This window comes from Crotalus tigris, unplaced genomic scaffold (genome assembly GCF_016545835.1).
Source record: "Crotalus tigris isolate CLP2741 ecotype Arizona unplaced genomic scaffold, ASM1654583v1 scf7180000019221.656610, whole genome shotgun sequence".
Lineage (NCBI taxonomy): Eukaryota > Metazoa > Chordata > Lepidosauria > Squamata > Viperidae > Crotalus > Crotalus tigris.
Genome location: NW_024097442.1, coordinates 136,398 through 164,048, shown reverse-complemented (window position 1 = coordinate 164,048; position 27,651 = coordinate 136,398). Strand labels below are relative to the sequence as shown.

At 38.5% G+C, this 27,651-nt stretch overlaps 1 protein-coding gene across 1 annotated transcript in view; it reads right to left on the bottom strand.

Annotated features, from left to right (window-relative positions):
- Positions 1 to 15,307: 15,307 nt before the first annotated feature.
- The window catches only part of LOC120316067 (acid-sensing ion channel 2-like), a gene marked incomplete at its 5' end in the record, with an annotated part of 111,283 nt that continues 98,939 nt past the window's right edge, over positions 15,308 to 27,651 (bottom strand). The window contains 4 exons of the mRNA XM_039361244.1: positions 15,308 to 16,268; positions 16,758 to 16,832; positions 19,467 to 19,535; positions 25,960 to 26,039. Coding sequence (XP_039217178.1) covers positions 16,167 to 16,268; positions 16,758 to 16,832; positions 19,467 to 19,535; positions 25,960 to 26,039 — 326 coding nt within the window. The remainder of the gene's footprint in view (positions 16,269 to 16,757; positions 16,833 to 19,466; positions 19,536 to 25,959; positions 26,040 to 27,651) is intronic.

The following is a 27,651-nucleotide window of genomic DNA, read 5'->3' as shown; positions in this document are numbered from 1 at the left end:
AGATTGAGTCATGTGAAATCCATGAATAAGTAAGGATAGTGACTGAGTGGTGAGTATCTGCTTAGAAAAAAGCATGTTGCTTCAAATATAAGATTCAAGCATATGTTTCTTCATAAGTACACACAGAAAAGGAATGATTTGAAGAACATAATTGATTTGATTGGTTATGATGAAACACAAGAAAGTTAATGAATGATATAAAGGTGAAGAGATTCTGAATTACATGGTAGTGTTAAAAATAGTTGTAGGAGAGAAATTATACAAAAAAGAAAATGAAAAAGTAAAAATAGTTTGAATGCAGTTGAATGCAGATTAACAGTTAGATTAATCTTCCAACAATCAAAATAGAAAATGGACACAATAGATGTGAGAGCAGCTTGAAATAGATGATGAAAATGAAAACAGAAAACAAATATTTGTGGGAAAAAATAAATGGGATGCAAGGAAGGAGAAGCTTAGGCCGGATGGAATTAAAAAGAGAGGAAAAATATAAAAAAAACAAAACAAAACGCAATAGGTAAATCAACAAATGGGCATGGTGAAAGCAAAGATGCTTTGCAAGTATAGAAGGAACAAATGGGCTGCTTTGTGTCTTTGTGTGTGTGTGTGTGTATTTATAGTCTTATTTCTGAGTAAATGTGTCACAGATTATGATAACCATATATTGGAAAGTCCATATTGCTTAATTTATTGTGGAAATATCTAGAGACATACCAATTTATTTTTAATTTTTGAGAGATTTAGTAAAGATCCTATAGATTGCAACTTAGTAAATGGAAATGATGCTATATGTTAAGAGGAGGAAAAATGTTGGGTTTTGTTTGGATAGAGGTCTACCCAATACCCAGGAGACTGATAGGCCTATGCCCAAATAACTAAAATAAAAAAAAATTCTGATATCCTGGCTGATGGGACATATTAGGAAGGAAGGCAGAATATAATGTCCCTGAAACAAATCCTTTGTGAAGAGCAGTTAGTTTCCTGTTAGTAGTTGAAACTTTTTCCTGCTGGCTAGGAGAGGAAAAGAAAATGAAAATCCACTAGCTGCTGCTTTGAAACTATTACACATCACAACTGTAAGAGTAGCATTAGTCCCTGAGCTACTAAGGATGCACTCTACTACTTCCTGGCACACTAAAACTCAATAATGGAGATGGTACAGTTTGTGGCAATATTTCTGTTCTTGGTTAGTTCAAGGGATACACATAAAAAAAGGCAGAACTTCCACTAATCACTATTCTCTTGAGTTTCTTGACCATATCTTGGGAACATACCTGCTCCAATTCAAGAAAAATTAAACATAGCCATGAGAAAATACTCCAAGTTATTTTAAAGCTCTTCTCTCAGTTTTTCATTAAATGAAAAGTTATTCTCAATAGAAAGGGCTTGTAGCGCTTGCAGAGTAGGTATATCTCAAAATGCAAGATTTTGCATTAATTAATGTCTCTGATGGATTAACTTAGCTTTTATTTAAGTATCAGGTTGTGAAGCTTTCTTCTAAAAGGGGATTATTGGTTGTGGAACAATCTTGTCCTATATTTCACCTGGCACTTGAAAAGACAGCTCTCTGAATCCAGTTTTCATTTTTTCAGTTTTGAAGCTGCAGTCTTAATCCTAATGAATCTCTTACTTCTACTTTTATAGTTTTATGATTGTAGCTTTTTTGTCTGTATTTATTTATTATATTTGTAATATACAAAGCAAGTGGATATAAAACCCATGGCTCTTTGTAATGTAAATTAACTGAAATACATTTTTATGAAAGCTGGGTCAGAAATAGATGGTCATAGAATTCCAGAGTTGGGAGACAAACTTGCCATTCAATCCAAAGAAGTAGTGGGAGAGCAGGAAGAGAATCAGCTGATCCACAATAGGTTGGCTGGTAATGATGAAAAGTGCTCCAACATGTCAGGTTCAGAAGAAAAAGAACAAGGTTTGAAAATCAGGAACTTCAATCCAGCCCCATACTGCCTGCATGTCTGCCTTTTTAAATCTCTCCCAGGACATAAACTGAGTACTTTTGAACCTAAGAATTTGCAGGACTATGCTTCTCTATAAGGTTGGTGAGCTTGACCTTTGGTTTCTGACATACACCACATGCACTTGTCAGTGATGTTTAGTGATCCTCCTGCTGCCCACATAGGGTAGCAGAGAAAGGGTTGTTCTATCTTCCGGAGAAGCTAATTTTAATATTCCCAAAACCTTGAAGAAAAAGCAGATCCCTTCATCCAATATCAAAGTGACTTAACTGTTCAACTCCAAGTCATCCGGTACTGATTCTCTTCCTAGAAGAAAAATTATCCACACAGTGAGAAGAAGCCAAGGAACAAGGACTGCAGGCTACTGCAGAAATAAAAAGAGGATACCAAATGCAGAACTTGCAGTTAACATCTAAGTAGCCAATGCAAGTTGTTCTAAGCCGCCAGGAGGAGCTGTTAGCTTTATATTCTCAGCTACAATACTTTGTCTTAAAAAAAAAAAAAAAATCCAAGTTGACATTACTTAGTGATATGTCTGCTTGACTTTTCAAGCATATTAAGGCCAAAAAGGGGAGTGAATGTGCTCAGTGGGAATGGAAGGCTGATGTCTGGAGTGGGAAGAAAAAATTGAAAGCTGCAACTAATAGGAAAAGATAATGCAGAGGAAGAAGAAGAGGAAAAGAAGAAATGGAGTGGCTGGGACTAAAACAAGTATTTATTATATACCCTAGTACTGTATTACAACTTATTTGCCCAGATGCTGGGGGAGCCATGTTCTGGAAAGCATATGGAAGTTGGAAATGGAATATGGTTCTGCAGAGTCCATTGGTCTGATCCAACTGATGTTTACTTGTTCTCTTTTATATCTGCTGAATCTTCTGAGATTTATGTTTGTAAATCACTTTTTACTATGTGAAGACTTGGGGCACAGAAATATGCTAAATAGTTGCATTCTTCCATTTTGCAAAGCACTTATATTTTGTGGGAGGACAGTACCCCCCCGAGAAGGAAATATTTTGGGGAGTATTAAAAAGCAGAATATTATACTTCCCCAAAGGAATAATGAAAAATCTTAGGCAAAGACAGCCCAAGTCTGATGAGATTAGAAAGACAAAGACCCCTAAAATCTATATACCTCACCCAAATTCTAAATATACGATCTTTAGGACATAATAGGATTAGCCCACCACCCTCAAAATACCAAAAAGATATGCTCAAAAGCTTAGGTCAAAGTTCATGCCACAGGAACAGGAAGAACAACTCCAAACACAAAAGCTCAAGAAGGTATAAAAACCATCACTCCCAGCAACATAAATAATAATAATAATAATAATGACAAAAAAGTTTGGATAGTGGACGTGGCAGTGCCTGGAGACAGCAGAATAGACGAGAAAGAACTGGAGAAGATAACAAAATACAAAGACCTACAAATAGAAATAGAAAGACTGTGGCAAAAGCAAGCAAAGGTAGTACCAATAGTCATAGGCTCCTTGGGTGCAATCCCAAAACAACTGGAGCACCACTTGAACACAATTGGCATTGACAAATTAGCTATTAGTCAATTGCAAAAGGCAGCCTTATTAGGAACTGCTTCCATCCTGCGACGATATCTGTAATACCATCAAACATCCACATCTGCCTATCCCAGGTCCTGGGTAAGGACTAGATAGGTAGACAAAATGCCAAATCCAGTCTGAACATCTGGCTGACTGTGCGATGATCCATAATAATAATAATAGTAAAGTTGGAAGGGACCTTGGAGGTCATCTAGTCCAACCCCCTGCTCAGGCAAGAAACCCTATACCATCTCGGACAAATGGCTGTCCAGTCTCTTCTTAAAAACTTCCAGTGTTGGAGTGTTCACCGCTTCTGGAGGCAGGTTGTTCCACTGGTTAATTGTTCTAACTATCAGGAAGTTTCTCCTTAATTTTAGGTTGCTTCTCTCCTTGATTAGTTTCCACCCGTTGGTTCTTGTCCTGCCTTCAGGTGCCTTGGAAAATAGCTTGACTCCCTCTTCTTTGTGGCAGCTCCTGAGATATTGGAACACTGCTATCATATCCCCCCTCGTCCTTCTCTTCATTAAACTAGATATACCCAATTCCAGCAGCCATTCCTTATATGCTTTAGCCTCCAGTCCCCTAATCATCTTTGTTGCTCTTCTCTGTACTCTTTCTAGAGTCTCAACATCTTTTTTACGTTGTGGTGACCAAAACTGGATGCAGTATTCCAAGTGTGGCCTTACCAAGGAATTGTAAAGTGGTATTAACACTTCACGTGATCTTGATTCTATCCCTCTGTTAATGCAGCCTAGCACTGTGTTGGCCTTTTTGGCAGCTGCAGCACACTGCTGGCTCATATTTAAGTGATTGTCTACTAGGACTCCGAGGTCCCTCTCACAGTTACTACTATTGAGCATGGTGCCACCTATGCTGTACTTGTGCATTTGGTTTTTCTTGCCTAAATGTAGAACCTTACTTTTTTCACCATTGAATTTCATTTTGTTAGATAGTGCGCAGTGTTCAAGTCTGTCCAGGTCCTTCTGTATCTTAAGCCTGTCTTCTGGAGTGTTGGCTATTCCTGCCAGCTTGATGTCGTCTGCAAATTTGATGAGTTCCCCATCTATCCCCTCGTTCAAATCATTGATGAAGATGTTGAAGACCACTGGGCCCAGAACAGAGCCCCGGGGCACTCCACTACACACTTACCTCCATGTAGATGCAGTTCCATTGAGGACCACATGGTGAGTACGGCCTGTCAGCCAGCTATGGACCCATCTGGTGGTGATGCTGTCTATCCCACATTTTTCTATCTTGTCAAGTAGTAGGTTGTGATCTACTTTATCAAATGCCTTACTGAAGTCCAAGTAAATTATGTCCACAGCATTCCTCTGATCCACTAATTTTGTCACTTGGTCAAAGAATGCAATAAGATTTGTCTGGCATGATCTATTTTTGACAAACCCATGTTGGCTTTTAGTAATGACTTTGTTTGCCTCTAGGTGTTCGCTGATTCATTGTTTGATTATCTTTTCCAGGATCTTCCCAGGTATTGAGGTCAGGCTGATAGGTCTGTAATTTCCTGGGTCCATTTTTTTTTCCTTTTTTGAAGATGGGAACTATATCAACTCTTTTCCAATCCTCTGGTAGTTTTCCTGTGCTCCAGGATCTTTGAAAAATATAGTTCAGTGGTTCTGATATCACGTCTGCCAGTTCCTTGAGAACCTTGGGGTGTAATCCATCTGGTCCTGGTGGTTTGAACTCATCTAGGCTGGACAGGTGCTCACTTACCATTTTCTTGCCTATCTTAACTTGTGTTTCTATTCTGTTTTTTATGGCACTATTTTTGATAGGTTGGTCTGTTTTTTTCCCTTTGTGTAAAGACAGATGCAAAAAATGAGTTAAATAGTTCTGCTTTCTCCTTGTTGCTTGTCACCTTCTTGCCACTTTCACCCACTAATGGACCAAAAATTTCCTTGACTTTTTTCTTGTTTTTTGCATGTTGAAAGAAGTTTTTTTGTTGTTTTTGACTTTGGTTGCAAGCCTTAGTTCATTTTGAGCCTTGGTTTTCCTCACTTTATCTTTGGAGGCTCGGGCTATTTGCTGATATTCTGACTTAGTTATGTGCCCCCTTTTCCACTTTCTATACTTGTCCTTTTTATCTTTCAATTTGTCAGAGAGTTCTTTATGCAGCCATGCTGGTTTCTTTTAAGAGCTGTTATTTTTCCTCTTTGTTGGTATTGTGCTAGACTGGGCTTTTATTTTCTCATTTTTCAAAATTTCCCAAGCTTCTTGAGTTGTTTTCCCCTTGAGGATTCTCATCCATGGAATCCTTCCCAAGCCCTATCTAAGTTTATTGAAATTAGCTCTCTTGAAGTCCAAGACTCTAGTTTGACTGTGTTTTATTACTTGTGCTTCCATAATGTTGAATTCCAATATTGCATGATCACTTCCTCCCAGGCTTCCTATGGCTTCAACACCTTCTATCATTTCATATGGTCAGCTTTCCCAGAGCCACATTTCTGTCTGGCTCTGCTCTTCAATAAACTACAGCCTCCTTTCTAAAGCAGTCTCCATTTTGTTTATTCCCAGCTTGGACTGATGAAGATTTTTATTTCAACAATTTAAAGCTTCTATAGTTTAGGCTGAGAAAAGTGGCTGGCTCAAAATGAAACAGTGAGCTTCATTTCCAAACAGAGATTTTTTTGAATTCAGCTTTCCCAGTTTCAAATCAAAATTGCACCAATTGCAATATCATTCCCCAATCTTCCTCCTAAAGATTTATTGGAATATTTATTTATTTATTTGTTTATTTATGTATTTATTTATTTATTATCTCATATGCCACTTATCCTACCCGAAGGTGACACTAGATGGCTTACAAATAGAATTGTCATTAATTATAATCTGGAATGTTAGGGATAATAACAGAAGTAATTTTGTACATCTGCAGAATGTTAGGATAGGGGAATCTGATGCTGATTTTGACTCAGATCTTGCAGTAGCATAGCTACCAGGGATACAAGATGAATTTCTTGTAATGGTACTGCATATATTGCAACCTAGGCAACTGAGATGAGTAGTACTTGATTTTGTTATCCATGACCAAACACAATGATGAACCTATGACACATACGCTACAGATGACATGCCTTGCCATTTTTGATGACACATCAGGCTTCCAAAACCTGTGGAAGTTGTGCAAGAATGCCTTGATTTGCGGGGCCTCTGAGGCTTCTGAAAATCATGCAAGTGTTTTCTTGTGTGTTTTTCTGAAGCTTCAGAGACTCCTTGAGAGCAGAGTCTTCTTGTGCTACTTCCTTGGAATCCAGAGAGGAGAGTCTGAGAGGAGGTCTGGAGGGGACTCTTTTGATCGGGGTGGGATATGTGTGTGTGAGAGACATGCCAGCAAAGGCAAGGTAGGCATTTTCTGAAGTTTTGACATGCTGAGCCCAAACATTTGGCTTAACAAGTTACATGAACAGTCATTGGCTTCCAACTGCTTCAAGTGTTCTGTTCCTTTCTTAATGCTAAATTGCATGCTAATAAATCAATGTTTATGTAAACTTCTGCAATCAATTTGACAACCAGGAACCAATTTCATCCACTGGTTACAGGTAGTCCTCAACTTACCACCGTTGTTTATTGACCAAAATTACAAAGATACTAAAAAAAAGTGACTTACAACTAGTGCTTGCACTTGCAACTGGCATCCCCATGTCCATTTGATCAAAATTTGGGTGTTTGGCAATCAGCATTTATTTACAACAGTTGCAATGTCCATCTTAGCCAGTTTCCCACAAACAAACTTAATTACAGAAGTTGGATTCACTTAAAGACCCTGTGATTCACTGCCTCAATTCACTTAACAACCATGTTAAACAGTTATAAAATCATACGCAGCTCACTTAGCAACCACCTTACTTAGCAACAGAAATTCTGGTTGCAGTTGTGATTGTAAATTGAGGACTACTTGTATTTGTTTCCCATCACCTCTGCAGCCTCCCTTTTGCCCATATAGGGTTACCAAATTGATCTAAATAAACAAAAACCAAGCAGATTTTTCCTCCAAACATTGCTGGCAAACTCCCAGCTTCCAAACAATGCAAAGGCTCTTTTTGAAATATTCTGTTCTGGCTTCTGAAATATTCTATTCTGGTTATTGTAAGGTAAACTCTTGGGACTCCAGCTGGAGAATCACAGATGTTGCAGAGCAGGAAATCTGCAGCCTGCAAGATTTAGTGAAGTCTAATTCCCATCATATATGCCCACTGTTGAATGCTGAATCAAATAACATTCTCATTCTTTCATTCTTTTTATTGCCAAAGAAATGTTTATGGATCTGCTTTGTACGTGTTTCAATTTTTTTTAAAAAAAAAATCTCAACAGGGATAGGTCTGTAGTGTTGATTAATTCCAACCCTCTCCCCAGAATTACAACTCTTGCATCTGGCTCATAACTTAGCTGGAGAGTTACTTTGTCTTTCTTGAAAACAAAAAATTCTCTAGAGATAAAGAAAAATGTCCTTGAATATGTTGGACAGATCCTAGTGTTGAAAAGGGACAGAAGATTAATCCAGTCCCAGAGCTACTTCATTCAGTTTACAGGATCCTATTCATCAGTGTCACAAAGAAGTGAACAGATTAGTTGGACCTCACAGCATTCTTCTAAATCCAAAGCCTGTTTGACAGATCTCTTAGCTCAGCCGGAGAAAATGCAGTTTTATGAGAAATCAGCTATGAAAATGCATAGAAGCAGTCTTTGATGAAGCAGCATTCTGAGATGAAGCAGTCCCTTCATGCAACACCTTAAGGGAGCAGAGCAGGTGGACAACATGTTCTTTAGTCCATAATTTATCAAATGTCTGCCTTAAAGCATCTTTTGGATTGCATCTGATATTGCAGAAAGAAATGGTGCCATGTCTCTTTAATTCACTATGGACACTGGAGGCTAAGATTTGTTATTTTGAAGCCAGATACTTTTCTTGTACTTTGGGACCTGGATAGCAGATTACAAGAAAAGTCTAGGGTTGTAAGCTAGACTAACGTTCCAAGAAGAAGGGAATGACAAACCATTTCTACATTGTTCCTGAGCAAACCTCAACAGTATGACCACACAGCCAATAAAAGTTAAACTCGATTTAAAGGAGGGTTCATCTTTTTATTGTTTTGATGGATTGCATTGCTGTCTGAGAGCCATTGACACAGATCAGTTTAAAACTACAACAATCAAATTAAGATACATAGTTGCATCAAATATGCAGTGGCTTGTCTTAAGAGGAGAATTTTGTTTCTAATTCCATAGATCAGCAAAGAACTCCTACTGCCTTGTAATACTTGACTTCTCTTCTAGAAATACAAATTCTCCAAACCAAAAGATCTGCAATAATCATTAACATAAATATTTCCTGAAAATTACAATATTATTAACTATGCTTATTATGATTTTCTTTCTCGTCCCTCTTTTTACTTTTCCTGAATTTAATCCTGAAGTATTCTACATGCAGCCTACTCTCATTTATATTGGGTGGTGAGGAATGATTTCTGCAGATTCTGCCTCCCCAACATTTATGACCAGATGCCTAATGGTAGGATTGGCATTGCAGCCTCCTTTTCCAAAAGGCAAAGCAATTACAATAGAAAGCTAGCATCATTGTTCATTTTGCCTCTGCTGTGTCTCATCAGATTTTGTTTTCTTTATCGTTTTTATCAGCAGTTTCTAGTATTCAACAACAAGAGGGTGTCTAAAACAAGCCATGCATCATAGATGATTTTTAAAACAAGCCATGCATCATGGAGATGCTTGAGGTTAAGAGGATGGTGGAAAAGCAGGGGAACATAAAACTCACGAGATTTTCTGCTTTATGATTCTGAAGGTGACACCAATTCCTTTAGGGGGCAATACATGTCTATGAAAGAGCATTCAGAATACAGCCTGCCTATTTTTATTTCTCCCATTCTTCACTTAAAAACTCATTATTTGATTAAACATTTGGTTTTCTCCAATCATGGTGTTTTATGTTTTTCTAATTTCCTTTCCAAGAATAGTGGGCCAGAGATGATTTCATATTGGGAGTTTAAATTGGTTGCATGAAACTAATGGCCTTTTTAACGAGTCTGAATGAAGGGGTGGGTAGGAGAAGTGTTCACATGACATTTTAAGGATTGCTTGAACTAGTGAGGAGCGCTTCAGTGATAAGACCTGATCTTGGGGTTGGATGAAGTGGTGAGAATTTTTATCCTGGTTTGGTAATTCAAGAACTGAAATTTGTTGATGGCTTGGAGAGAATTCTGTAATGGATCTGACAACAGAGGAGATTATATATTTACTAACATAAGAAAAGTCTGACAAGTAATAGGACTCTGTGGTGCATCAGATTGGCTTTGGGGTATGTGGAAGTGCAAACCTGGTGCCTGCCTGCAGTTATTTAAACCAGACACCTCTTTCTTCTCAAATCACCTCTGCATCTGCAATGAATCCCAAGAAAAGAAATGGCTATGTAGTAAAGTGTTATACTTACATGAAGCAACTTTTTGGAACAAAAGCTGAAGTCCTAATAGTAAATGAAAGTCACTTAAGTGAGATGGGCAGTATAGAAATTTAATAAATCTATAAAATAAAGAGGAATTATACCCAAGGTTTCAGGAGGCTTATATTTGTATCACTTGCCAAATTACTACAATGTAATATTCAAATGGACATATTACTTGATTGGCCTGAAAGAAAACATATAATAGCTGAGTTGTAAATTTATTTGGCTGGCATTAAATTTCCATTCCAGTCTCCCCATATAACATAGAAATGAGCAAATCTTACCTTCAACCTTATAAATAACTAGCCTGCAATAAATATGTAATTAAAAATACAATAGATTGGTAAAGACTTGGAGAGGTCTGCCTACCCCACAACAGAATGATGTTTATACCACACCCCAAAATGGATATTTAGGCATATGTATGTCTAAATAAATAATCCAGTAAAAAGAGCATGCAGGAAATTTTAACAGTCAGCCTTGAATTTTCAACTCTTGTGGCCTTTATGCCATTGAATTGATTTAAGAAATGTCCATTTCAACAAACTACATTATCTACACCTCCCCATTTCATTTATGGAATCAGAAAAAATTGCTCTCTGCCTCCAACTTCCTTCTTCCAATAGCCCACCTGCATCCTATGCCAGATACAGCTGAGAGATATCATTTTCCCTATTACTCTTTTCTGCCATATTAATACTTCATCTACCTGCATGCAATTTTGGATTGCCTGAACTAACAAGGGCCTAATTACAGTAAAGGAGTGGCTTTCCAACAATGATCTGTTCCTGGAACGGGCAGCAAAGTACTATCATTCTTTGCTTGCACCATAAGAATAATAGCATATAATGAGGGCTTTGTAGAAGTGAATAAAATTAGAGGAATAAAAATCTGAACTTTTAATTCATTGTGGAAAGGTAGTCAGACCATGACCAAAGAGGTTCTTTATTATCTAGCAATATATCATTTATTTAAATAAGTGTCACGGCAACATGTGGATAATAGGAATTCATCAAATGACCTCAAGAAAGTGCCATACAAGGTTTACTCAAAGGTGTGTTTTCAAAAGGCAATTTCCTTGAGGAAAAAATATAGTCCAGTTGCCTTTTGAAAATGTATCTTTGAGACCACCATGACCTGGATGACGGAGAATCTCCATAGACATACAAATTTCATTAGTTTGGAGATGGAAATGGTGTGGTAAGAACACCTCATTTTTACTCTGGAACCTTGAGACTTGTAGGTGAAAGTCTTCTTAATCATGTTTTGTTGAATTCCAAGTATGAAGTGGGGTGGGATCCATCCTTAAAGCCCTTTCACACACCTAAGTGTTTTTCTGGTTTTAGAAGAAGAGAAATGCCAGCCTCCTAGCACTGAGCACTCAGCTTGCTTCTAGATATGCTCCAAAGGAGGGTCCAACGTAGAAGCAAAGCAGCGGCTAGGAGATGGGATTTCATTTTTCTTACAGTTTGAGGAATTTATAATCAGCAGATCCTTCACATATCTGGGATCTGAAGTTGAAATGTTTTTTTCCCCTTGCTTCCTTATTACTTTCTTAAAAGTTACATTGAGGAAGTATTGGCATATCAGCAGCTGGACAGGAGTGTTTTGTAGACCAAATTCATAGTTGCCAATTTTGCAAATTCCTCTTTTGTAATGTTTTCCTTGGCATTTTTTAAAGGCCTACTTGACCTCTTCACTGAATAAACATCCACTTTTTTGAAATTGAGTTAAATCTACTCCATGAAGAGAACTCTTTGGAAATAGAACAAATTATCTTTCTTTCTTGATTTTTGAGCCACAAGAAGATAGCATTTTGGTCCCAGTTATCTATTAATATATTACCTGGGTTCAACACAGGGAGGTGGCCATTTTTTCCCACTGTGCTCAGTCTGTAAAGAGAATGAAGATAAATGGACTTAGCTGAATTCTTCTGACAGCTGCACTAAATTCTGACTTTAGCTTTTGTTGTTATTATTGGATAGAGCTGTGGTAGAATGAAAGCAAACCCCTGCTAATTGTCTTGGATTTGGATATGGCATCTCACAGCAGTGCCTATCCTACTCAGTTTTTCATTTATTTGACTGGAATGCTTATGCCCAAGAGAAAACGAGAAAGAGGGAGGGAGGGAGGGAGGGAGGGAGGAGAGGGACATAGACAGAGTAGGGGACTGCCAGGCTACTTTTGCACAGAAAATCCTTGGAAACGTCTATAAATACTATGAAACTAACCAGATTATCCTTTGATTAGCTAGTAAGATCCACTTATGAAACTGTCATGGGCAAAGCATCAGAGCAATATTTGCTAGCTGGGGGATTCTGTGAATTGAAGTCTTAAAGATGCCAAAGTTGAGAAACACTACACTAGAGGGAAGGTGGCAGCAAGGAGGCATCTTGATGTTGCTATCCCACACCATATGCCTCTGGCCTTTAGGATACCTTTTATGATCTGAAAGTATCCTCAGGCCCTTTCACTAGAATGGACCATTCTTGCCACTCCCACCATTTTATTTTGTTGTGGAGTGAATTAAGGCAAAGACTTGAACTAGAGATTGATTGCCAGCAAAAAAGTTGAATAATATTCTAGATATAAAGCTAAAAGCATGTAATTATATATTCCGTCTTATATCCCCCCCCCCTTTGCCTAGTTTCAAGATATATGCCTCGCCTTCATTTTGTTAGTTTGGAGATGAGATGATGTAATTTCTCTACTTAAAAGTGATGTTCCTGTGGGACATTTAAAGGCAGAGACAGCAACTTTTGCAGGGAAACATGATACCAAAAAGATGCATTGTTATGCAAATGCCACCATTACCTATTTGTATTCATCTTGATGCCTGATCCCAGGATGTCATTCAGTGTTTACAGTACATAATGATGTCACACTTCTCAGCATCTGCTTTCTTTTTACTCCCCAGTCCCTTCTCCATCCCATAAATAAATGTTCACAACTCTAGCAATAAAGTTGCATATATCATAGTTAATAGGTTTCTCCAGACCTCTGACTGGAATAAAATTCACCTCTGACTGGTGGCCACACCTACACTTCTAGTGAAGTTGTTTTGCAACCTATCTTGGTGAGATCATCATAAGCATGCTAGGTTTATTCTTCCCTGGAGATAATTTGTATTCCAAGTGGGTTATAGTATAGGAAGGCTCAACGTATATGTTAACACTGTCTACTGATCATATGTTCAATGAGCAGTCATTATAGAACTTTGTATTATATAAAAGATGATTCAGAGTAGACCTGCTGAAACTTATAAATAAAATAATAAAACCACATGGGTGGGTGTAGTGGACCTCACAAAGATTAGTTAACAGTAACTTCATTGTGTCTGGCTGCAGGACTGCTCAGGAAAAAAAAATGGACATAAAAGCAACCAAAATTCTAAAACAATGTGACATTAGATTTTGCAGAGTAAGTCAGTTTCATTAGATACCTACAGTATATTGTGAGAGTCAGATATGCACATATTTAACTGAAGGCATCGGTGGAAATAGAAAATCGGTGGTTGAAAGAAAATAAAATGCAGAAGATGCAGACAATGATAACTGCACTCTTGTTTAGGGCATTTACTTTTACAGTCTGCTGAGTGGCAAAGATACTACATATTTCATTGATCAACTTTATATATATATATATATATATATATATATATATATATATATATATATATATATATATATATATATTAACATTAAAAATGTGAATCCTGGGAAAACACATATCAATAAAAAATATAGAAGAAACGAACACCATGATAAAAATAAAACAAACCTGTTTAATACAGACAAGTTTGTAAGTAAAAGAGTTACCAAGCTTTCATTGGCCCAACTGCCAACGTTATCAGGGTTGGAATGCTAGGTGATTAGGAAGCTTGCCTATATAGCTACCTGTCTCTGCGCCCGGCTTCTCGAGTGCATAATCGGCCCTTTGGTTGTATTAATCTGCAACGTGCTAAATTGATTCACATCCGGCTGCCTGTTGGTGGACCCGGTGGTTATGCCCGGATCCTCCATTACTTTTCTAGCACGCATGCGAGCGCCTGGGGGATGGCTATCAAGCTGTCTCTGCCCCCTATCTCTCCCCCCCTCTCATTTTGGAGCCATCTCTCAAACTGCATTTCAAATGTCCTGTAGGGCTGTCATCTTCTCCTATGGCTGTCATTGTCTCACCCGTAGCTCTCTCTCCCCAATCCTGCAAGGAGCAGCTGTTAAGATCTTCCTGCTCCTGTTCGTTTCTTCTATATTATATATATATATACTACATATTTCATTGATCAATTGATATATGCATAGGTTGATATATATGCATAGAGTCTCAATATTTATTTTAGGATGACTGTTACAGAACTTAATAGCGTCATTCATAACACAAAATGAATGATCTATTACTTATCTTCCAATGTCACCTGTGCTATTGTTTGTAAGTGCTATTTTACTACATTCTGCGTATGATAAACAGATCAGTTTCTACACCAGTGGTTCTCAACCTTTTTAATGCCACGACCCCCAACCAGTCGTAAGTCAAGGACTACTCAACCGGTCGTAAGTCGAGGACTACTCAGTTGGTGCAGCACCGTTGGCAGAATGGGACTTTTGGCAGGCTCAGCAGGGCAGAGACAGCCTGGACAATTCCTATTGGCTTTTGAAAGCCAATAGAATTAGACTCTATTCAAGAGAGTCAATTCTATTGGCTTTCAAAAGCCAATAGAATAAAAGGGAGTAGCACAGCTAAGGAAAAGGGGGAAAAATGGCGGACTGCGTTGTTTGGCAACCCCCGTGAAATGGTCATTCGACCCCAAATGGGGTCCCAACCCACAGGTTGAGAACCACTGTTCTACACAAAAGACAAATGTGCAAATAACTCCCCCATAATTATAATTGCTTGAATCTTCTGCATTTCATTTCCATTTAGCCTCACCAACTACTCAATCTAGAAATGTACACATAATCTATCTCAATATATTGTAGAGATATGATAAAATATAGTCCATAAAAATGTGTGGTTTGGGCACCACATACCCTGAACTATAAAGTAGCCATCCAGGTTGTGACTTAATATGTTGTACGAATCTAGTTTATGTGATTATTTTACATGTATTGTGCAAATCAAAGATTTGGGCCCAGTCAATGTCTGTCATATGACTTATACAACATACCAAAGTTATTGTTGTGAAAATTGCTAAAACATTGCTTATAAATAGCTTAAAAGGACATATTTTGTTCTTTACTCTTTTTAATATTGATAGTTCCCAAGTTGTATTAAAACATCCACAAAGGTGGTATAAGCAGAAATGACAGTTTTTCCCCTTCCACAAGATCATCTTTAATAGTGCTGTTAAGAATGAGGAACCAGGGCAAGTCAGAAAGGTAACTGGAACCCACCTCCCTCAATCCTGGGACACACACATGTTGCATTACACACCAATCTAGACAAGACAGTAGCTGTATGGCTAACTAGTGTCAATGGGGCTGGTGCATTTGTGAGTGTCTGCATTTAAGAAGTGGTCTATAATGGTAGATAAGGTGAACCATTCTATTTGAGCATGCTCACCTTGGTCATCAAAGAGCTGGCTCACCCAAAGATTTGACCAGAACTTTGAGACCCTGTCACATTTAGCATACAACAAAAAAGAATGGAAATGGACCATTGCTTGTTTTTAATTCAGCAGTGATGTTGTTAAATAATGGTAAACTCTTGAGCAGGGAAGTCTGTACCATGTCCTCCACTTTTGTTGTGGCAAAAGAAAAAAGAAAAAAGGGAGTAGTTGTTGGATGGAGACATGGCTTGTAAGGAAAAAGAGAGACTGCCATCAAAAGGACTGGCATGCAGGCTTCTTTTGTATAACTTGTAGGCTGTCTATGAAAGAATAATTCCTTGGTCATCACACTTCTCCAGTTCAAAAACTGAGATGTGTTGTCCGCTGGTGGAGATAAACCTTGCCCTTTCCTACATCCTCATCCACTCATCCTGGTAGGACAGGCTGATGCAACTGAGTCCATGAAATCTTTCACTGATTTTGACAAGAAGAGAGGAAGAGAACAATTGGATGCATAGCGAATTCCTCAATGGTTCCCCCACCCTGTTAGTGAGCCTGAGTAGGATTCCCTGGCTTTTGTAGGTTCTGCCATCCATAGTGCTGAGGAAGCATTGTCAGCACGCAATTTCTTCCAACGTGCCAAGTGTTGTCTGCAGTGGGACTGTCACAGTGTGGCTCGTGGGATCAGAATGGTTTGACAAGGGCTCACACGTGCTCTGTGAACAGAAAAAGGGAAGACGACCAAGGGAGAATAAGTGGACAAATCCATTCTTCAAATCTTACCTCAATTAAGAGCTCACTAAATAGTTTAGGCAGCCATTCCTCTTTTGGCTTTAACTGTCTACGTCCAAGATAATAGTATTGGTATAGCTTTCAGAGATACAATATTGTAGGAGCTTTGCTGCATTGCATAAATGCTAGGTATTATTAAAATCACTATATGGGTTTTTACAGGCCAAAAAGATAGGCATTTAAAGGATATAAATAGAACTGATTTCTCATTTATATTAAGCTACTCCTCTCACATTTTTTCTCAAGTTGTGATAAAATTCAGAGCTGATGGCTTCAACACCAGCTACTCCCCGCCCCCCATATTCCAGCCAGTGTTTGTTTACTGTCTAATACACTATTCTACAACTTCTGAGTTGTCCTAATAAATTGCCTAAACATGATGGTTCTCAAAATACAAGTGTGTTTCAACCTACCATTTTCAAATGGTGAATCCTGAAAGCCCCAAGGAAAAATTCAGAAAGGGTTTTGATGGCTGAGAGAATCACATTCTGTATTTGTACGGACACGGCTTATTAATAACACAACATACATTTGAGCAAAAATGCATGAACGCATGCATTTAAAATGTTTAAATCTTGTTCATATTGGTGTGGGAATTACAACACTTCTTTAATTTATCTCATTAAAATCAATGGAATGTGAAAGAATTTAATTTGGGCTAGGTATATATACACCTATACACATGCACATGCATGTAGACCCACACACAGTCTCACGCACACACACAAATGGAGACAGATATCCATGAAGCTTGATATTGGAAACAATTACACTTTGAAATTTGAAATAGGATTCATCTGGGGGAGGGAGAAAGTATAAAATTTTGAAAAGCAAAATTCTTTAGTATTTCAAAGTCTAAAGTCACATGCCTTCTTAAACCCAATTAAAAACACTCCCAAATAAAGACTGGATTATGTTGCAATTGTTTCCTCATAAATGAATTCTGTTAAGTTCAATAGAACTTACTCTCAGATAAGACATACACAAAATTACAATATCCAATTCCACTGTTTTTGTTGAATAAAAAGAATCACCCTTTGTAGCCGATAAGGTATGCTTAGAGGGGCACAGTGGCCAAGCGGTTAAGACGTTGGGCTTGTTGACCAGAAGATTGGCAGTTTGAGACCAAGTACTGTGTGGCAGAGTGAACTTCCATTACTGGCCCCAGCTCCTGCCAACCTAGCAGTTCAAAAGCTTGTAAATGCAAGTAGATAAATAGGTACCACTTGGTGGGAAAGTAACAGTGTTCTGTGTACCTTCGGCACATAGTCATGCTGGCCACATGACCACAGAAGCGTCTTCGGACAACGCTGGCTCCTTGGCTGTGAATCGTCGGAGATGAGCACCGCCCCTTAGAGTCAGACACGACTGGCAGGGGAAACCTTTACATTTACCTTTTAAGGTATTCTTAATTTCTTTCTTGCAATGATGACAACTGTAAGATTGCTAAAGCCCTGCCTATAACAAATCAGGTTGTTAGAAGAGGAGGGAAAGGAGCAGGAATATTGCATCTGGGCTGTAAAAATCCAGACAACCAATAATAGTTAAAATTTCTGGACATCTAATAATTATCTGGAGTTTTGTACACCAGATTTGGTAGTCTACCAAAGAGATATATGTATCTCTTCTTCTTTAGGATGCACTTAAACAAATAGCAAAACTACCAACAATAAAATATCTACCCAGTGAAAGACAAATCTTTTGAATAAAGCAGACTTCTAACTAATAGGCTAATAAAATTATTTTGAAATAAATATTTCTGAAGCAATAAGGTAAAGTGGTCATTTTAAATCATGTGGGCACACTTCCGATCTGCAGCATTTATTTTGTTGATTATGAGATCAGTCAACTGAAGCTAGTAAGAAGAGTCTCATTTTGGAATCGAAGGTGGAATTAAGTAGCCACTGGAGTTCAGGGATTTGATTTAAAAAGTCTAATTTTAATAGTTCCTGTACTCCTCACGCATTTCCATATTGCTAATGTTTCTACCTCCTCTAATCCCCTCACAAAACTGTCTGAATGTTCACGTTTGTCAGCCTCAAAAGCCGGCAACATATAGGGAACATCAAGAGCTAATCAGGTTTCACCTTTTCCCTTCAAGGGGAGACTCCAAAGAATATCATGCTGTTGGTATCTAATGCACTGAGCAATAATCCCTCTCACACTTGTATAGCTATTATCCATGCAAAAAGAAATAAAATAAATTGTAATGTATAATAAACAGTAAGTATTAAAAATTTCCAAAAGCTTTCTACATGCTTTACTGCCATTCCTCTGTGACCTTTAACCTCCCCGTGAGCTGTGGAAGTAAAATGTTGCCGTGACTACAATTTTGCAATCAATTGAAAATGGGGGGGGGGGAGAATGGGAATTTTAACTAATGCCTCTAGAGAGAAACAAGCTCCTGGCACAGGAACTTCTATTGGCTGGGAGGGAACCTAAGACCCAAAGTGACTCAAGAGTTCTGCCAGTGGGAAAATGTATTCTCTACAGGTTTTGAAGAGTCTTAATAATTCAAAGAAAATTTCCAATCAATGGAACATCAGAAAAAAAATGAGTTAGCTTGCCCTAATAGAAGATGGTATGAAATCAACCAGGATCAGAACTAATCACAAAGTGGTGCAAAATGATAATATTGAATGGCTCTCAGGAATCCAACTTTTGGAAGGTTTCTTCATTTAAGTAGCATTAAGTAGGGCAGAAATGGAATCCTTGCCAATCCAATGCAAGTCAACTAGAGATCTAAAAGTAAAGCTATCCAGAGCTAACTTTTGCCCATCCCTTATTTAATTAATAGATGACCATTTGCTCCAGGGCTCACTCAGAGCTTTTTTGTCAAACCAGAAATCAACCTGTACAATGTGAATTTAAAAAAGGACCCTTTGAGTAAATGCAAATGACTTTGCCTTCTGCATAAGGATAACTACAAGCTGCTGTATCTGAGATTGGAGGGTAAATTACTGAAGCAGAAAGCATAAACTCGAGGCCCAGTGCCACTCTGTGCAGAAATTAAGGTCATCTCCCCTGCCAGATTGAAAATAGACTTTGCCAAGGAATATGCCAATGTGCTATATGTTGGCTTCTGCTCTTGTGAGTCCTGGAAGGGAGGTGGGTCTACTTACCACATTCTCATCATGGCTTCCTTCTTCCTCCTCTGGGCCAAGAAGATCAAACAATTTCTCTTTGATCAGCTAAAAGAAATAGAAGAAAGGATAAGATTCTCAGTTACAGCAAAAAGCTGATACATTCCAATTCTCTGGCAGCAGAAAGAGAGGTCCTCTTCCTTATATAGCACTGTGCTGGGTTAATTATTTATTCTTAATCCATGTAGTAAACTCAGGGCTCTTAAGCCTGTTTGCATGAGAAGTCTGACCCCGTACTCTTTTTTGAATTTAAAATTTTATTCAGCTCTGTTCATCTACTTCTAAGGTTGCTCTTGCTTTCTTAAAAATACATTTTGTTTAAAAAATTAAGAACAATGCTAAGATTTAATTTTAATATTGTAAAATTCTTCTTTCCATACTGCAACTCTCATGAGGGCAATTTTCAGCAAACAATTATTATCTCAGCTTTGGATTACTTTTCAGAGACAATTATATTGATCTAACTAGGAAAAAAGAGGAGGGGAGGCATGTTTCAAAGCCCTGCATCTGAATTATCTCAGAGAAAGGCAGATGTTGCAGGGCAAACCTGTATGCGAAACAGATTGTCTTGCCAAATTCAACGAAGTGAATCATGCTATGATTTTCTAATCTATTCCCAGAAACTGCTTTGTTTAATACCATAGGCCCTAACCTGTATGCACTGGGGAGGTCCTACCCTGTGCTATGCTTGAGCATCCAACTACCTGCAGTCCAGGGACAAGACTTGAAAATGAATAGACAATTTTTGGACTGGTATTTATTCATTTTTGCTTCTTCTGCCTTTGCTTGCAGGGAAAAAATTGATGCCAGCCCAAAGGCTAGCTTAAATTCTACTTTCCCTTTGGCTGGCTGTATACAGTAAGGTTAGGACATTTGGCTACTGGTATATCTTACCCCAATCCTCAAGTGTGTCTTTTTGAGGAGACACTGGAGAGAGCCAGCCATAGAAGTGGGAACCAAGATACCAAATCACTTTTTCCTTCCAAGGTTTATTTATTATTCCCTTCTTCTTTTGTTAGATTTATATCACACTTTTTGTGCAGGATCCTAAGCAATGTAACTCTTCCACAAGAATAATACTGTGAGGTTTGAAAATGGGTTACTTCTGAACGTAAGTATCCCTGCTTTTCATAGAATAGATTCCAGGCTCAATTCCCAGCATCTCCATGTAGAAAATGCTTTTATTCAGTGTGGACAATAATAAGCAAATTACACTGATCAAACGTGTAGAAAGGAATCCTTTGTGACAGCCAGTGTGCTGCTGCCATTAAGGTGCTGCATGTGGATTAGGAAATCCTGACCCAATCTTCAGCCCAGCAACAGAAGCTTAATGGTGATAACTCTGAGACAGTTTTTTTTTCTCTTTCTTTTTCTCTCTGCACAACCTGGAAGCTCAGATGTGGGAAATCCAATACGAGAATCATGTAATTTGCTCTTGCTAGTGGTGGGCATCCAGAAGAAGCGGGGAAAGCATCCCAAAACCAGCAGAGTTAGCTTAGAAAACAGGCAGCGGTTGTGGTAATGCTTTCTATCCATGCTCAACCCCTCTCCCCTTAATCAGCAAGTGTGAGCAAATGTTAACAGCTACCAGCCTATAAAGGCACATGCTTTCTTATAACAACTCTGCAAAGCAGGATAATCCACAGACTACTTAGAGCCCCTTGATACCTTTTCCTGTTCTCTTTCTGCTTGCCTGTCTGCCTTCTAGTCCTATGGCTCTGTTTCTTCCCATTGCTCCTTTCTTTGCCTTTCCCAATGGGAGGAAAGAGAGCGATAGGACTAGAAGGTGGAGGAGGAGATGCGGGAAAATTAGAGCAACTACGGTTAGGTAGAAGAGGCGGTGACGATGACACTGACAGTGGACCAGTGAAAGCTAAGACAGCTGAGTTTTAGGTTTGTAAATAGTTGTTTTTGTTGTTTTAACAATAAACAATAAATAAATTGTTTTAAATTCATCCCAGAGTTCAAGGGCTTTATACCATTACACAAATATGCCTGGGATTCACATTTTTATAGTTATTAGGGATATATATATATATATATATCAATATATATATATATATATTTCTGACAAAGAGTTAAAAAATTAAATTGGGAGACTCTACATACAAACCCCTAAACGAAGATCCCACCACCTACCTGGAAAAAACCACCAGACCCAAAATAAAAGCCTCCCCCATTAGCGAAGAGATCCAGCAGAGAATCATTCCCAGAGAGAAATCATCCAGATGCCCTAAGCTCTATGGTCTCCCCAAGATAGACAGCGCAGGTTCGAATCTCAGAAAAGGTATGTCTGGTTGATGAGAACTAAAGAGTTTGAAATAGCTATTCCAGTTCTCCTTTAATTCTTTGCTAGCAATCCAAATTTTAGAAATATATACGATGTCGCAGTTGTGACTGACATGCCTGTGGATGGCTCTAGTTTGAGCTGATACAAGGCAAAAGATTTCTTTCTCCCATATTTGGGCCGACAGGGTGTATCAAATAGCACTCAAGATGCTATTGGAAGTGTCTTGGCGACGTTTCGACGAAGTCCCATTCGTCATCTTCAGGCTGGTGCTTTCAGCTTCGTGCCTCGAGCAGCAGTGTGTGGTCTTGGCTGTTTCTTCCTTTTAACTGCCAGTGGAGGTATGAACTGATTGGGTGGGAGCTTGGCTGTGTTCTGATTGGGTGGAGGTGTGTTCTGATTGGTTAGGGGCTTGGCTGTGCTCTGACCACACACTGCTGCTCGAGGCACGAAGCTGAAAGTACCAGCCTGAAGATGACGAATGGGACTTCGTCGAAACGTCGCCAAGACACTTCCAATTTTACGTGGGAGAAAACCTGAACAACCAAAGACCTACATACATACATATATATATATATATATATATATATATATATATATATATATGTATGTATGTAGGTCTATATGTATGTGTGTATATATATATATATATGTATGTGTATATATATATATATATATATATATATATATATACACATACATATATATATATATATATATATACACACATACATATATATATATACACACACATATATATATATAAATACACACACACACACACACACACATACATACACATATACATACATACATATATATTCTAAAAAAAAAGGTGCCAGAACTCACACACATCATACAACCCGCCTTGCCTACCCTATAAGGTTCCATCCAAAAAAGGTGCTGGAACTCTGTTCTGGGCGTTCTATGAGAAAAAAAGCCCTGTGTGTGTGTGTGTGTATTTTCTGAGGTTTTCGTGGGTGTTTGTATGTAGGTCTTTGGTTATTTGGATTTTCGCCCGTGTAAAATTGGAAGTTTCAGTTTGCTTCATGTATGAATTGGAGGGGTTTAAAGTGCAATAAAAATACCAGAACTATCGCCAAAACTGAACATTTTAATAACAGAATAATCAGAGAAGCCATCAAGATAGAAAAACGCCCATACAGCATGAACAAACTAGATGATACCTCCCGCCTACCAGCCATTTGGAAACCCGCCCTTATTGACAAACGACTCCCTAACACAAAAAATGACACCAGACCCACAGTTACAAAATCCACACAAGATGTCACCACCACACATCCACGCAAAAAGCAAACCCAAAGCCACACCGATGATAAGGCACGACCATAAACCAGAAGCCAGACCACAGCTGCATCATTAGCCACTGAAATGTATGTACCCATTATTGACAAATGACTCCCTAACACAAAGAATGACACCAGACCCACATTCACAAAAACCACACAGGTTGTCACCACCACATATCCATGCAAAAAGCAAACCCAAAGCCACACTGATGATGAGGCACGACCACAAACCAGAAGCCAGACCACAGCTGCATCATTAGCCACTTTAAACCCCTCTTACCCAAAGAGGAACAGACAGCACTACGTAACCTGAAAGAAGACACCAGCATAATAATTCTACCAGCAGACAAGGGCAAAGCCACGGTGGTTATGAACACATCTGACTATCAAACCAAATTAACCAACGTACTCCAAGACTCTACATACAAACCCCTAAACACAGATCCCACCATCTACCTGGAAAAAACCACCAGATCCAAAATAAAAGCCTCCCCCATTAGCGAAGAGATCCAGCAGAGAATCATTCCCAGAGAGAAATCATCCAGATGCCCCAAACTCTATGGTCTCCCCAAGATACACAAAGAAGGAACCCCACTCAGACCCATAGTCAGCTCCATAGGCTCACCTCTACAAAACCTAGCCAAATTTCTCACCAAACAACTACAGCCCTATGCAGAATCCATCACCTCACATGTAAAAAAACTCATTCCAGTTTATAGAGATCATAAAAAAACAAAACTTACAGCCCAGCGACCTACTCATGAGCTTCGATGTCATATCCCTCTTCACCCAAGTGCCTATCAAAGAAGCCTTGACAGCTAACCAAAACAAATATAACCCCCCCAAACACATCTTAGATCTGCCTATCCAACACATACTTCATCTATAACAGACAAAAATACAAACAAACAGAAGGAGCACCCATGGAATCACCCCTCTCACCTGTCATTGCAAACCTCTACATGGAACACTTTGAAACCCAAGCTCTAGAAAAATCGGATCACAAACCCAAACTCTGGCTCAGATACGTAGACAACACCTTCATAATCTGGCCACTTGGGAATGAAAAACTGGACAACTTCCTCACACACCTCAACAACCTACATCCCAAAATACAGTTCACCATGGAAACAGAAGCTAATAACCAACTTCCCTTCCTGGATGTCTTAGTCTACAAGAAATCCAATAGCTCCCTAGGACACACCATCTACCAGAAGAAAACACACACAAAAGCCATCTGCACGCTCTCTCACACCACCACCCAGCACAGATCAACTCTGTAGCCAAGACACTCATCTCCAGGACAAAACGCTTAGCTGACAAACAACACCTAAAAACTGAACGACACACTCTCACCAATGTACTAACATTCAATGGATTCCAAAGAAATAAGATTACAAACCTAATCCAAAAAGAAACCCCCACTAAAATCCAAGACAGAGAACAAGAAAACGGCAAAGCCCTCCTCCCATACATAAAAGGCACCACAGACAGAATCAGCAAGATCCTCCATAAACCAACAGAAGAATAAGTGCACGCATTGAAGAACATAAGAACTCAGTCAAAAAAGAGGAATCAACATCTTCCCTGGTCCTTAAAGCCACAGGACATGAAATAGACTTTAAAAATACCAGAACCATTGCCAAAAGTGAACATTTTAATAACAGAATAATCAGAGAAGCCATCGAGATAGAAAAACGCCCACACAGCATGAACAAACGAGATGATACCTCACGCCTACCAGCCATTTGGAAACCCGCCCTTATTGACAAACGACTCCCTAACACAAAAAATGATACCACACCCACACTCACAAAAACCACACAAGATGTTACCACCACACATCCACGCAAAAAGCAAACCCAAAGCCACACCGATGATGAGACACGACCACAAACCAGAAGCCAGACCACAGCTGCATCATTAGCCACTTTAAACCCCTCCAATCCATACATGAAGCAAACTGACACCCACCTTGAAGATGAGGCATGACCACGAACGCGAAGCCAAAAAATAGCAAGGCAGCCCACCATCTAAAACCACCTGCAACTCAGACTAACCTGAGCACAACAAAGCCCCCACCCAAACAGAACACTCCCCCAGCCAATCAGAGCACAGCCAACCCCCCAGCCAATCAGAGCACAGCCAAGCCCCTAACCAATCAGAACACACCTCCACCCAATCAGAACACAGCCAAGCTCCCACCCAATCAGTTTATACCCCACTTGCAGTTAAAAGGAAGAAACAGCTAAGACCACATATTGCTCCTCAAAGCACGAAGCTGAAAACACCAGTCTGAAGATGACGAATGGGACTTCGTCGAAACGTCGCCAAGACACTTCCAATTTTACACGGGAGAAAACCCAAATAACCAAAGACATATATATATATATATATATATATATATATATATATATATATATATATATATATATATATATCCTTAATGGTTATAAAAATATATATTCACAAACATACATACATACATATACAAACATACACACGCATGTTAACATAAAATATGTATTTAATGGCCTACTCGGGGAGGGGATGTTACTTAAAATACATACTGCTACAACCTCTCTCCCCTTAATCAGAGAGTGTGTGTCGAAAGAAATAGCTTCAGGATTTGTGCTATCCTTCTGGACTCAAATTTATATTCTAAACCTTGGTATTTTTAAATCTTGTAGAAGAAATTTAAAATCTGATGATTAGATTTTGTGCTTCAAGATTTCAAAATGTATATTCTTGAGCTTATTATATTATTGGGTCAAAGTAGGCCCTTGGATGAAATCTGTTCCTATATCCTCTCAGCATGACAATATATGGCCATTGGACTGTTATTCGCTATCTCAAGGAAAGGGCTGCAACTTACCTCATAAATATAGTCAAATATTTCCAGAATAGTGAGGATACTAGCACCAATAAAAAGACCCATCTGACCCCCAATATCACCTAAGGAAGAAAGGGAGAAAACCAGAAATGGACATTTTAATCTTGCATTTTGATGCACATCAAAGTAAATTGCTTGGACTGGCTGGCTGTAAAGAAAAAGAGATGCCTCCTCTTCTTCCTGCTGCTGCTGCATGGAACTCCAGATCATATATCCCTTATTAGCAGGATAGACCACTTTTTAAAAAAATCAAGATCCAGAGTAATGCAGTTTTTAGGTTTCCAACTACAGTTGTGTAAACTCTGCATCGATTGATTCCTGGGGCAAAATCAAAGCCACCTCTCTCCTCTTCATCAAGCTTTCAACTTTTACTTCCTCTAACATTCCAGAAATGTTCATTCCTATTCCTACTCTTAATTCCTATAATACATCTCTCTTCCCCAGGTTACTGAACAAAAAGTTAAACTAAATTAAACTGCCAGGTGCTTGAACACAATGCCTGGTTTTAACAGGTCAAAAGCCTATTTTCAAAGCAAGATTTCAGTGCACAGGATAAAGACCCATGCTAGGATTGCCAAAAGGTATCAAAAAATTTTAAAAAATGAAAGAAAAGAAGTAGTAAAAGAAAAAAAAAAACCCTACAGCTGTTGTAGAAATGTATGCACACAAACATAACCCTTTTTTTTCCTGCCATTATCACAGTTGATCTTTGTACAAACAGGAAGGAATCTCTCTGTTTATTGTTTAGAAAGTAAAAGGCTTACATCTCCATGACAACAGGGGATATAGTTAAATGCAACTAACAAAGGCTTTGGGACATATAAGCCAAAATGTCTTCTTTTCACCCAAATGTCATCCAAGGTTTGGGATTTGACTTTCTAAGACAATATTTATTAGATACATGGATGGTAAGCCACATCTTCTATCATGGCAATCAATATTTTCTCATCTACTTCAATACTGTTTCAGTTACTGGTTCTATGATTAAACATGCAATACCATACTTAGGATGCCTAAATAAGGGCCAGATGATCTGAGAAGAAACTTGATATATTGATGGAATACCATATCAGATAACAAATATTTCAAATATAGCACCACAGAGATATGACTCTCTTAATTGATAGGTGAAACTTTATATAAGCCCAAGATCTGATGCAAGAAATTTCCCTGTTATATAGTCTAGTCTCACCTTTCTTTGCCTGTCTGGCAAAAAATGATGTTGTTTTATTTTTGTTTAATTTTTTTCCTTTATTATTTCATTATTTTCTGAGAACCGTAGTCTCCTTGCCAACTCAAATAAGCCTTATTGTGCCTTAATTCAAGAAAGTTTCACATCAAAACTGGATAAGGCCCAACAGAGAAAATAAGAATAGTAGGTCTGGTTGATACTCTCCTAACAGATAGATTTACCTTGAATATTTAAAGTGGTGGAAGCAGATTTTCATTTTCCAATTTTCCTATTTTCCCTGAATAGATTGGCATAAACTTCATGAATTCATATTACGATTCTGAGCTGGTGGAATCAGATTTTTATGAGCTCAGAATAGAAGCCTCACAATAATACAGGTAGTTCTTGATTTATAACCATTTATTTAGTCACTATTCAAAGTTACCACAGCACTGAAAAAACTGACTTACAATGGGTCCTCACACTTATAACCATCATAGCAT